The sequence below is a fragment of the Rhipicephalus microplus genome, chromosome 10 (genome assembly GCF_043290135.1).
Source record: "Rhipicephalus microplus isolate Deutch F79 chromosome 10, USDA_Rmic, whole genome shotgun sequence".
Taxonomy (NCBI): Eukaryota; Metazoa; Arthropoda; class Arachnida; order Ixodida; family Ixodidae; genus Rhipicephalus; species Rhipicephalus microplus.
In genome coordinates, this window is record NC_134709.1 from 60,182,157 (window position 1) to 60,195,467 (window position 13,311).

At 41.8% G+C, this 13,311-nt stretch overlaps 1 protein-coding gene across 1 annotated transcript in view; it reads left to right on the top strand.

Moving 5' to 3' along the window:
• The window catches only part of LOC142774266 (uncharacterized), a 447,394-nt gene that overhangs the window by 417,242 nt on the left and 16,841 nt on the right, over positions 1 to 13,311 (top strand). The window contains exons 18-20 of the mRNA XM_075874657.1: positions 9,387 to 9,416; positions 9,759 to 9,782; positions 12,238 to 12,264. Coding sequence (XP_075730772.1) covers positions 9,387 to 9,416; positions 9,759 to 9,782; positions 12,238 to 12,264 — 81 coding nt within the window. The remainder of the gene's footprint in view (positions 1 to 9,386; positions 9,417 to 9,758; positions 9,783 to 12,237; positions 12,265 to 13,311) is intronic.

Below are 13,311 nucleotides of genomic sequence, written 5' to 3' on the forward strand. Positions count from 1 at the left end.
TCCCTCTGAGAGGAATCATTCTATCACCAAGAGAGAGTGATTAGCTTTAGTTTGGGCCGTCGTTAAGTTCCGGCCATATTTATATGGTCGCATAATCTCAGTCGTTACGGACTACCACGCCCTCTGCTGGTTGACTTTTCTGAAGGACCCGACTAGACGTCTGGGTCGCTGGGCTCTGAGGCTCCAGGAATTTTCGTTTAGCATCAGCTGCATGTCTGGCCGTTTGCACAAGGACGCAGGTTGTCTTTCTCGTCATCCGGTGGATCCTCCTGATCACGTTGCGACTAACCTGGAAAGCAGTGTAATGGCGTTTATTGACATGGGCAATATGCACATTGAACAAAGATGGGATGAGTCAGTGCACACTATCATCGACGCCATCCAGTCCGACAGCCGTGACGCTGAATCCCGTATGTTCGTGCTGCATGACGGCATCCTCTACCGCCGCAACATCAGCACTGAAGGCCCAGAACGTCTGCTTGTCATTCCTCGTCATCTACGGCCTGCCATACTTGAACAACTCCATGATGCACCAGCACCGGGACATCTCGGTGTTTCCCGCACATACGACCACGTGCGACGGCGGTTTTTCTGGCCAGGACTGTACCGCGGCGTGCGTCGATACGTCGCCACTTGCGACCTCTGCCAGCGCCGGAAAAGACCTTCTTTGCTGCCAGCTGGTTATCTTCACCTAATCGAAGCCCCCCTGAACCATTTCATCGCGTGGGACTCGACCTTCTTGGCCCTTCTACGACGACGACACTGGGAAATCAATCGATCGTCGTCGTCACAGATTATGAGACCCGTTACGCAATAACAAAGGCCATGCCAACCAGTTGCGCCACTGACGTCACGCATTTTCTTCTTCATGACGTCATCTTACACCACGGTGCACCCCGACAGCTGCTTACGGACCGCGGCCGCTCTTTCTTGTCCAATGTTGTCGACGACCTCCTTCGATCGTGTGCTACAGCACATAAGCTATCTACCGCCTTCCATCCACAAACTAATGGCCTAACTGAACGTCTCAACCGCACGCTCACAGAGATGCTTCCGATGTACGTCTCCGAAGATCATCGTGACTGGGACACCACGTTGGCCTATGTGACTTTCGCATATATTTCTTCTCGACATGACGCCACGGGATTCTCACTCTATTATCTTTTGTATGGTTGCGACGCTATATTGTCATTTGAAACCACGTTGCCCTTCAAGCCATTTGCTTCCGAGTACGCCGCGAAGCCATTTATCGGGCTCACATGGCTCGTCAAGTTGCCCAGTCTCGTCTCACCAGGGCACAGGATATGCAAAAAGCCCGCTACGACCAACGGCATCTTAATACCACGTTTGCCCCAGGTGACCGCGTGCTCCTCTGGTCCCCGTGTTGCCGTGTAGGTCTCTCCGAAAAACTTTTGTCCCGATACGCCGGACCTTATTTAGCCTTACGTCAAGTTAGCGAGGTCAACTACGAGATAGCGCCATTGCACTCCACTACGTCACCAAGTTCGTCACTTGTTGACATTGTCCATGTTTCGCGCATGAAACCCTACTTCTGTCGCACTTCTCCGGACTCGCGCCGAGACGGCGCTCCAGCGCCCGGGGGTCCTGTTACCGAGATGAAGTAAAGGAAGAGGAAAGAGACAATCAGCTGACAGGCGCGCGAGGGTGCAAATCAGCCATTGTGACTATTGCCTGTGGCTTTTCCTCTGTAAAGGCATTTTGTACAGAAGTCACCGACCCTGTAACATTATGAAGAAAGAAAAGCGGGGGAAAAGATAACCTGCCGTGGGCAGGAACCGAACCTGCGACCTTCGAATAGCGCGGTGGTAAAGCATCGCGGTAGAGCATCTACCACTCAGTGGTGGAGCATCGAACCATATGAAGCCATACAAGTGAAGGCATGAAGCCATACAAGTGCTCCAGGAACGAACGTTGGTGCCGAACGATGGTCGTCGTCACGGATCTCCTTCTGGCGCTGTTGGTCAGATGTAGTAAGCCGCTTGGCTAGCTTGCGGCACTCTTCTGCACAACGAGCGGCTTCCGAGACAGGCTTGTATTCGGAGGGATCTGGCGAGTATGGCAGTAAAGTGTCGATGGTGTGTGATGGTTCGCGACCGTACAGGAGAAAAAATGGGGGAAGCCCGGTAGTGACTTGCGTAGCGGTGTTATACGCGTATGTAACAAATGGCAGAACGAGGTCCCAGTTTGTTTGATCAGAAGCGACATGCGTAGCGAGCATGTCCCCCAGAGTACGATTAAACCGCTCAGTCAAGCCGTTCGTCTGTGGGTGGTAGGCTGTACTCCCGTACCGCCCCCCCGTATGCCGAGAAGGCGTTTTTTGATGGTATAATGATTTTCTTTGTTCTTGCAACACAAGCACTTCTAATATATTGTTAGCAGGCGATTTTAATATTCCTCAAGTGAATTGGGACGTGGACTTCCCGGAACCGCTTTCTAGTGCTGCCGAGTCCTTGGTCGACATTGTTCTTTTTCATGACTTAACACAGTTAGTAAAACAACCCACCCGTGTTCAAAGTAACGCACAATCTATTTTGGATCTGTTTCTTGTGAGTGACAGAATCCTTCGTCGAAATCCTGCTTTGTGCGTCTATGACGGTGTATCCGATCATCGATTGTTATCTTTGAGCATTCCACTCCACGTAAGGAAAGAAGTGAAGGAAAAACGTGTAGTGTCAAATTTCACTCGTGCTGACGACGTCGCCGTTCTTGACCCGTTAGATATATCGTTTTCAGATTTCGGTGATATGTATGAATCAAGTAGTTGCTCTGTCGAAGATTTGTGGGGTTTATTCAAGAATCTTGTTATGAAATGCGTCTCTAGTTATGTCCCCTCAAAGATTATCAGAACGCAATCTGCTCGCCCTTGGACGACGAGGGAAGTAGTGCGAGCGGGACGCAAACTAAAGAAGATGCACAAAAGACTGCGCCAGAACCCGTCATCTCATGTATCAAAATTTTCTAATATGCGTTTGCAGTTAAATGAAACCATAAATAAGGCAAAAGACTACTTTTTCAACATATCTTTGAAAAACTTCTTGCTGTCTGCTCCTGCGAAGTTCTGGCGGCACTTGTCACCTAGGAAGCAACAGGCATATAAAATCCTCATTAATGGAGAATTGGTAACTGATGAATCACTCCTTGCGTCATCGTTTAACAAGTTCTTCTGTTCAGTCTACCCAAATGACGATGGGAAACAACCAAATTTTGCGATTTCTCAGGACGTACCCAAAATTTTTGACTTAATGATAACTGAAGAGGGTGTCTTATCACTGCTGCTTAAAATCAATATAAAGAAATCACCAGGAATTGATTGCATACCGAACGCATTTCTAGTAAGGTATGCAGAATGGTGTTCAAAGTATTTATCTGTTATATTCAAAAAAACATTGTCCACTGCAGAACTCCCGAGAGATTGCAAGCGCGCGAAGGTTGTTCCGATCCCTAAGGCGGAAGATCCTTCACTAATTACGTCATACAGACCAATATCTTTACTGTGTACCTGCTCAAAATTGCTAGAACATATTATTTTTACGCACGTGTCAAACTTTCTGCAACAAAATAAATTGATTGATTGCCGCCAACATGGTTTCCGTAAGGGAATGTGGACGGTTACCCAACTCCTTGAGACAATACACGAGTTTGCCTCAGCCTTAGATAAACAGAGTCAAATCGATATAATTTTTTGGGGCTTCCAGAAGGCATTTGATTGCATCTCTCACCATAAACTTTTGTTAAAATTAAAACCCATATTACAAAATAACTCACTTCTCTCATGGATGGAGTCATACTTATCGTCTAGGAGTCAATGCGTATCAGTTGGCGGCTCGTGTTCACGCCCGGCGCCCGTGCAATCAGGCATTCCCCAAGGGTCGGTTCTCGGGCCACTATTCTTTTTAGTTTATATAAATGATATTGTAAACGATATACCTGTCAAAATCAAACTGTTCGCGGACGATTGCATCCTTTATCAGGAAATAAACACACCTGCCGACCAGGCATTATTAAGTAGTGCCCTGGACAAACTGCATATTTGGTGTGAAAAACGGCAGATGAGCATCAATACTACAAAAACCGTTTTAATGACAATTTCAAAAAAGAAGGCACCACTTACTTTCCAGTATTCAATAAATGGTCGCTGTCTTAGTGCTGGAAATCGTTATAAATACTTAGGTTTAATGATCACTTCAGACCTCCGGTGGAATGAACATATCACTTTTCTAAGAAAGAAAGCCATGAAAAAGCTTGGATATCTTAGAAGATCGTTACGACAGTCAACGCAAGAAATAAAACTATTAGCATATAAAACCTACATTCGTCCCCTTTTGGAATATGCCTGCGTGGTCTGGGACCCATGCACAAAGAAAAATATTGATAAACTAGAAAACCTACAAAGAAAATCTGCTCGATTTATCTTTCGCTCATACAATCGCCTTACGTCAGTCACTGCTTTGCTTCAGACAGCGAACTTGGAAGCATTAGATTTGCGGCGATATCGCGAAAGACTAAAATATATGTATCTGCTTTACGACGATAAGCTTGGCATTGATTCAAGTGCGTATATAGAAAAAGTTGTGCGACGACCCACGCGGGTGGATCACTCAAAAAAATTACAGGAATTTTCTTGCAGAACGAACTTGTACATGGGCTTTTTTTTCCACGAACTGTACGCGAGTGGAATCGCCTCCCTGGTGGGATTGTGGAGGCGGCGAAAATGGCGTCATTCTTATCGGAGCTAAAAAAACTTATAGTATGTCTTCCTGCCATATTTGTACTCTTTGTTTTGTGACGTTGCCTTGTTAGTACACAAGTGATGTTAGTACGCACTTATATAGGTATTATGCTATGCGCAATTGCATGTCATGCACTGTATATTTTTCTTTTTACCGCGTTAAAACCTGTGTGTCCGCGACATTCTCTGTACGTAATATATCGTGAAAATGTTCAGCGTGCTATATCTATATTTCTATGTTACCTACTCCTGCTTATGGCTTCACTTTGAAGCCAGCAGAAATCCCGTAAATAAATAAATAAAATAAATTAAAAAAAGCTCTAGAACTTGGCGAAACTTTTTTGTAAGTTTGGTAAAATTATTTTCTTGTTAGTTGATTTCGAACTGAAGAAGATCCGCAAGTACACCGAGTAATGAAGTTCTGTTTTGCAAACATTATCTCTATATATTGAGGATAAATTATTTCTTAAACAAATTTGTACTGACAGAACGACATAATTTTGAAAATAATATACAAAGCGAAATAAAATTGCTCGCATTCGCTTGTGCTCTTGTCCCAGATGGAACGAATCCAAGCAGGGCAAGCTGCACTTGCAGATCTCAGCTTCAAAGGTGTAATAAAGCTGTATGACTTGCTCAACCTCCACTTGAACTAGTGCAAGGCGGTATCACAAATGTTTTGATCATAAACTTCATTCTTTTTATTTGAAGTCATATACTTCTTAGGGATCCAGCGGCACAGGTCCAGATGTGTGTCTTTGTTAGTCTATCATGCTGCATTTCTCTAGAAGTTGTGGTGGTCTTAAAGAATTGTTGAATTTTATATATACGCAAATATGCCCCCTTTGGACCAGTGCAAGCCATCCTTTTTCATTGCTGTTCTCAGCGTTGGCGATATCGAGAACTATATGCAGTAAATGCATCAATTGTGTTGAGTTCTACGTCTACCTGCAGCCACTTTTCATAGAAGTTAAAACTGAACCTTCCTAAAGTTGTATAGGCACCAAAACATATTTGTTCCAATTCTTCTTTCTATTTGAATTAGGGCTCCAGACTGACCCGACACGGAAAAGTGAGTTCTGCATGTTGCCCAAATTCTTGGTGCATTTCTTCCTGATCCTACTTCCTAGGTCTGCAGTCTGATACTGTGTCCGATTCTGCTGTCTAATCTGGTGTCTAATCGCGGAATGGTCTCGTTAAAAGCCCCAGAAGTTATTTGAAACTCGCATTTTGCTATCTGCGGCGAATATGAAGTCGCATACACACTCGAAAGCCGAAAAGAGAATGACTTTATGAGATAACAACGCGGACGCAGACGTTTGCCCCCCCCCCCCCGGCTTCCGCCACATGAGGACCGACCGAAGGCTCTGCAGTCAGCGTGAACGGACAAGCTGTAAGGAATCCCACGAAGGCATAGTCGCTTCTCACCGAGTGATTCCTTTCACCTCGTAAGCAGCCCAGAATACAGCAGCAACGAATAATAATAAATGAACTCTAAATTCGAGAACTAATCAGACATCCTTGACAGCATAAAGTCACCTTATTACTCTCAACAATAGGAACAGTCAATCAACTATTCAATCACTCAATCAATTTTATTCTTCCCACTTTAATAAGGATCGAGTCCACAATCGAACTTCGTGAGTCTTCCACTAGGTTGTGCAACATCTCCGTTCGTTCTTTCATTTAAACGCAATTAAAATAGGTATTTCACGACCTTTTAATTTCTACCAAAATCTAATCACACATTCTGGTCAGTGGTTGGTCCCTTGACTACATTCCGTCGGCCATCTAGTCTCGCTTGTAGGTACCGATGCAGGCATTCGAGACCAATTCATTTCTTTAACCCCACAGGTGTTACAGCCCACCGTAAAATGTCCATGGCCACCACAGAACTAACCCAGAATGCGTATGGAGCGATTGTAAATTCCCACTACTTCCCACTGCACGGTCCTGTAAATCTCCACGTCCTTAGTTTTTACTTGGCTCTCGAAGATCCCCTAATGTGCTTGTTCTGTGATGAGTGCAGGAACTTCATCGCGTTTACTGTATCTCCATAAGAGATTCGTACTTTTGTTTCAACCACGCATTTGTCGGTCTGCCGTCACCAAGACTAGTTCCTCCACCACAGAGTGCATGCTCCTGTTCAGTTACATGCGTTCGCTGTAACATAACGGGGTTTCACTGCAGTGTATCTCATCTGTGTACAATGATGAATTTTTTAACACAAAAGTGTTTTATGCCAGGGTCCACCACGCATAAAACTGACATATTTGAGTCACGGATATAAGTTGTCAAATATGTATCATGATCATTACCATCATCGTCCGCCTGACTACACCCACCGCAGGACTAAGGCCTCTTCCGTGTTCAGCAAGTCTACTTGGTTCTTATGCTCGCTTCCGTCACTTCAAAACCGCAAACGTCCTAATCTCATCTGCCCACCTAATTTTCTGTCTCTCCCTCGCCCACTTCCTTTCTCTTCGAATTCAGTTTCTGATACTTAATGACCAGCGGTTCTCTTGCCTTCATGCTACGTGCCTTGCCCATGACCATTTCTTTTTTCTTTTTTGCTTTCGACAATGATATCCTTAAAACCCGTTTGTTTCCTGATACACTCTGCTCTCTTCTTGTCGCTTCATTTTCCTCTCATAGGGGAAATATATAAACCAGTTCATAAAGAGAAGATTGAGCCACGTTCTTTTGTTATGTTTTACTCATGAGGCCTCCGTAATCGCTTGTATCGCGTTGTTGCTGAAAGTCAGAAAGATTCTGTGCCTTAAAGTCGCGAATACACACTGTACAAAGCAACTGCCTTAAAATTTACGCTATACACTACTTCTCAGCTGTCGGCAAGACAAGGCTCGCTGGCTCTTCTGCAGCGCGAAATGTTAACTACGCGCCCACGTGTGATGAGCAACCGGCTGAAAACCCGCGTGTTCTCATGCCGAGAACGAAAAGCCTGTTTGTCGTCGGAAAAAGTCACTCATAAGTATACGCTCTCTTTGTATTCGTTTTCTCTCCTGAACCGAGAAATATGCAAAAACACAGCGACATTACTTCAGCAGCCTCCAACACGTTCTTTCTATCCAAGTCACCAAAATCCTCGTAAACTGTTGCGCACAACTGAGCATTCGGCTTTGATTACTTTAATGCGAAAAGGGTAGTGATCTTTGGGTTGATTCAGTACAGTCATAAGGCCGTAGCACTGAAACTACGGGGTCAGAAGTGCATCCTATGTCGTATTTATTTGCCTCTGCTATTCCAGTGCTACGACTGCGTTGAAGAAACACAGTACCTGATTTGGTAACACTCACTTTCGTGAGAAGCGCAATCTGTCGTACACGCAGTAGATACGGTTTACGTTTTTTTTTTTTTTTGCAAAAACAGGCCATTTACAATTTCAAATATCCACAGCATATCTCTATAGGTGTCACTGTGCACCGGCTGCACCAGCATCTGGTATTCATCTTACGTGCTACTCCACTGTGCCTCAGCGCAACGACAAGCTCCATTGACTCTTCTATCGACTCTTCGTAACAACGTATCTTCAATGACGAAAGGACTACCAGGAATGCCTCCGGAGCATGATATCTCAGCCCTGTTTCAGTGTCACTACTAGCACGTCTAGCGCGTACCTCACTGCAATGACGTCTGTCATGTCCCCTGCGTCCTGTGATTGGTGACGTGACCAACGCCAACAAGCTAGCGATGATGAGGTCGCGTGTTCACGCCATGCGAACCAGACTGTATCCTTCGAAGTTTTTTTCCAGATGAACGTGGTCTGTTCTCACTCAATGTTTGAACGATTCCTTTATTTTTAACGCGTTTACACTTCATGCGAGTACTGTTTGTTTACACAGTGAAGTCAACCAATGACGTCAACTAATGACGGTGCTATAATGAACATCTAAGATAACAAAAAACATCACAGAAAATATTAACCAAAATGAGCACGACTCGAAACCTTGTGCACAGAATACTCATCGCAAAACACACATTCTTTTCATTTACTTTGCCTTAAGCTCCTGCACCTATATGTAGCTATCTCATTCCATGCGCATCAGCTTTACACACAGCTTTTCGGCTGCATTACCTGTCTGATTTCTCTGGCGAGATGGTTAGGAGTACGCGAAACATAGGTTCTTGTGTACCAGTGTTAATTGTTGACAAAAAAAGTCGTGAATACTAAATAAAATTTTGCTTTATTATTTGAGGATTTGACGAAAAAAATACCAGATATTATGCGTGATTGGATTCTATTGTGTATATTCGCATTCATGTTACCATGGCACCTGCGTTATTATTCTTTCACTGTGCTTACAAAACATGTTTTGGCGGCAACGTAACTGTTTCAGTAAACTATTACAGTTTATTCTGTGTCATAAGAATAAAAATAATATTGAAAACATACGAGCGCATCTCTACAACAACGTTATGTCATAATTATACGCATGCTTACCTTATCCTGTACTGTTCAGTATGTATTTCTGGCCTAATATAGAATTTATAGAAATGGTTGTACTCGTTCAGTATTTTTTCATTCTTTCCTGCTTCGGCTGATGCTACCCGAACCCTTTATGACACCTAAAAAACCTTAATGAATGAAACTCTCTTCTGCCTCCTTCCTACCCAGAAGTCGACATCAGAGTCAACTTCAACCAGGGTAAGTGTTTCTACTGTACTGTATTAAACTTAGTTTCTAAAATGTTTAGGAATAAATGCCAATTGAGACTGTTAGCCGACCATAGCGAATCACCTCTCAGAACACGGTATTATTTGAGCTTCCATGAAACAGCTTGATCTTCATTTTCTACTAGCAGATACGCCTAAAGTAACAGTATCGGTTGCATTGCTTGCTAACTGCCTACCCAGCATACAATAACAATAGTGCATTAGTTTGCAATTTTTATTCCTATTGCTCAAATCCAATACATGCTGGTGTCACAAAATAACCTTTTTATTGAGCCTAATATAGGTTTCGCTTCACCCTTTCTCTGTTTCATAGTGGCCACACGAATCTACAAGCACAGTAAGTCTTTCCTTCAATTCTGATGGTATAGGACTTAGTATCGGTGTATGATATGTGGGTATGTACAACAGCGAGAGATATTTCACGATGGTGAGCCTCCTATTTAGGCTGTTTCGACTAACAGTTTTTGCTCGCAATCCTTTTTTGCCTTTCGGACTTACCATCGTTTTGTCAAATTCCGGCGTTAAGAATGATAAGAGCCTGTCACGTTTCAAAACGTGCGATTTTATTTTATTTTATGCGGAACGTACTCAATGACCAACTTTGTTGGCAATGCGGTGTTATTTTGTCTGGCATATTTTTTCATAAAGTATGAAAAGGCACTTGGGGTTCATTATCTATCTCATTTTTATTTATTTCATTCATCAAATACTGCGGACATGTAGCGCAAGCAGGGAGGGCAATGAAATGGTACGACAGTGAACAAGTTGAAAACAAAAAGAAGGAACGTACATGGTGATAGTTTCGAAGAGAAGAAGTATTCCACACTACAACTCTCGTACTGCAAACTCAGGATCATCACTTCATGGGGTGAAAACCAATACTGGTGACAAAGTTTGTTTACCGGACTCACTAATAAGATTTCAGTGTTTTTCATCTGTGCCACGGGTTCACAGAATATAAATACGCATACAGGGACAAGCTGCTTCAGCAAAAATGGCGGAACAGCCACAAAAGTGTGACCTCTCTTGCAAGCGGTGTTTTCATTGCTTCTAGAAAGCAATCTTTCTTATTCGTCAGAGCTTCAAACAATGTTGCTTGAGTTCGGTTCACTGCCACCACGTTGCTTTTTTTTAATTGCACCTGAGGCAAATCCGGTGAGTCCAATGTTTCTTTGAAAGACGTGCTCTGCACAGTTGTCCATATAATGGTACCATTGGTTTGCCTATTTTTGAGAAAAACACTTTGAAAAAGCCGCACCACAATGTTTATGGCATATTAAAACAGCCTGACGCCTTCGGCACTGAACTTTATTTTCTTTACGGCTTGGTTAAATTATCACGTCTGTTAGATATAAAATGTTTAAGGCGCACGTCCAACAATTACAATTTTTAGTAAATGTGCACTTCAGTTGTCTACGTCACATCATGACTGAGAAGGTTTGCTAAATAGGAAGGTCCATTCTAGAATACCACTGCTTTATTATGGTAAGTATAATTATTTATTATCATATATTCGAGATGTTTCTCATTGATATATGTACATCATTATCTTCAATCTCTCTGGCATCCATAGGTGTCCGACTCTACAACAAGAGCAGGGATAATATACATATCTATCTATCTATCTATCTCTCTCTCTCTCTCTCTATATATATATGTATATATATATATATATATATATATATATATATATATATATATATATATATATATATATATATATATATATATATTTATATACAGGGTGTCCCACATAACTAGAGCCAAGAATTTGAAAATGAAAGACACTTCTGCGGCAAATAGAACCAAACGAATACTACTCGCACTAGCCTGTTAGTACTCAGGCTATTATTTATTTCTCCATATACTAATTAATAATATTCTTAATTACATAATTTTAATTACGGGCTAAAAACCCAAAATATGAACACTGAGATGAAGAGCTCTTTCATAAACCATCGACTAATTTGTTTCCTGTACGATGCGTCTAGCACTGTTATTTTTGCCGCATTGTAAAAAAAAACTATAGCGGCACTACAGAAGTGCGCTGGCATTCCGTCACACGACTTCTTTTCACATTTCGCGGGTTCTCTTTACAACGTCGAAAAAATAACAGTGCGAGACGTATCGTATAGGAAACAATTAATTCGGTCGTTTCTGAAAGTGCTCTACATCTCAGTGTTCATAATTTGGGTTGCCCTCCAATATTTAAAAATTAGGAATTAAGAATCAATAATTAATTAGTATCAGCAGAAATAAAAGATAGCCTGAGTACCTACAGGCTAGTGCGAGTAGTATGCGATTGGTTAAATTTGTCTCTTAATTGTCTTTCACTTTCCAATTCTTGGCTCACTTTATGTGGGACAACCAGTATATATATTATATATATATATATATATATATATATATATATATATATATATATATATATATATATATATATATATATATATATATATATATATATATATATATATATATATATATATAGTGTTAAAATTGAGGCATTGAGGTACTCTTACTAGTAAGATATGAAATCGTGTTAATGTCAATACATCTGTTGTCTGTTGCTGCGCCATTGGAGGTTGCCGTTGTGCTCTCACACTAGCTGCTCTGTTCACATTGTAACGTATTCTGCAGCAAGATATATTTTGCCTTCAAGTTATATTTCATTCATTTCCCTAGGACAGTAATTCTTACGAGTGCACTTTGATTCTTCGGACTTCTGAGGATAAATGCAAATAAGGCTTAGCTGGGCCAACAATGTTTTTGTGCTGGTTCTTTTCATATAGGCCTCAGGATCTACGGAACCAGAAACGGTAAGGATTTCGAATTTTACGTGTTTTTTTTAGAAAACTGAGCAGAGGCTGTTGTCGTTCCCACAAATATGTTTTTTTTTGCCGCCGCTTGAACATAAAACATGTATGAAGGCATGAACGAAAATTCATTGTCATGATGGCAAAAATTAAGGCAACTACAGGGAAAGGTTAAGGAATCAAAAAACCGACGCGGTGATAACCAAATTTTTTTTCTATGAGTATTACAGTTCCTTTCACATAGACCTACCACTTGGACGAGGGCAGTAAATTTGTCAAAACCACTTTTCAAGGGTTGTCGTAACCATTTCATTCTCCTTTAGTAGTAGCAGCTATTCAGAGTGCAGAAGCAATAGAGAGATGGAAGGGTAGGCTATTATAGGCTGTCGAAAATAGCCTATTGAGAACAGTATTAATAGGTTGATCTGTAATACAATGGGCCTAGATGTTGAGGCTTTTCAGCAAAACCTATAACAAAAATACACACGTCGAGCACTATATGATCCAACATATTACCCATAATAACATGATATTTTGCAACCGGTAATATGGCGGGATCTTGTATTCACTTTCGAGGCCTAGTTTTATTTCAGCATATTTCTAAATGCTCCTTGAACGGCCCAAGATAGCTGAAAAGCGAAATACATTTACATTTCTAACTACACTTTATCTCATTCAATTCACATTATATAGGGCAACGTTCGTGTAGCGCACGGTTACTGACTGATACATTACCCAGAGCTTCGCCCACTCGTCACGATTCAGTTTGTGCAGATGCTTTCATTTTTTGTATTAATTGCGATATTTTTTATTGTGTAGCAGCGAAACAATCGTGTTCAGTTAGTAAGGCGAGCTACTATCAAGATTAGAGCAAAAGTTCCAAGATGTGTTTGTGCAGACGTCACAGTTGTTACGCATTAACAGTCGAAAGCCTACAAATAATGTTTCCCATGACCTAGCTCACCTATTATTACTACATGTTAAGCGCAAGCGATTCTCTAAAGATACTGCCTATATCGGTTGATTTAGTACTACAATTTTTGAGGGGAT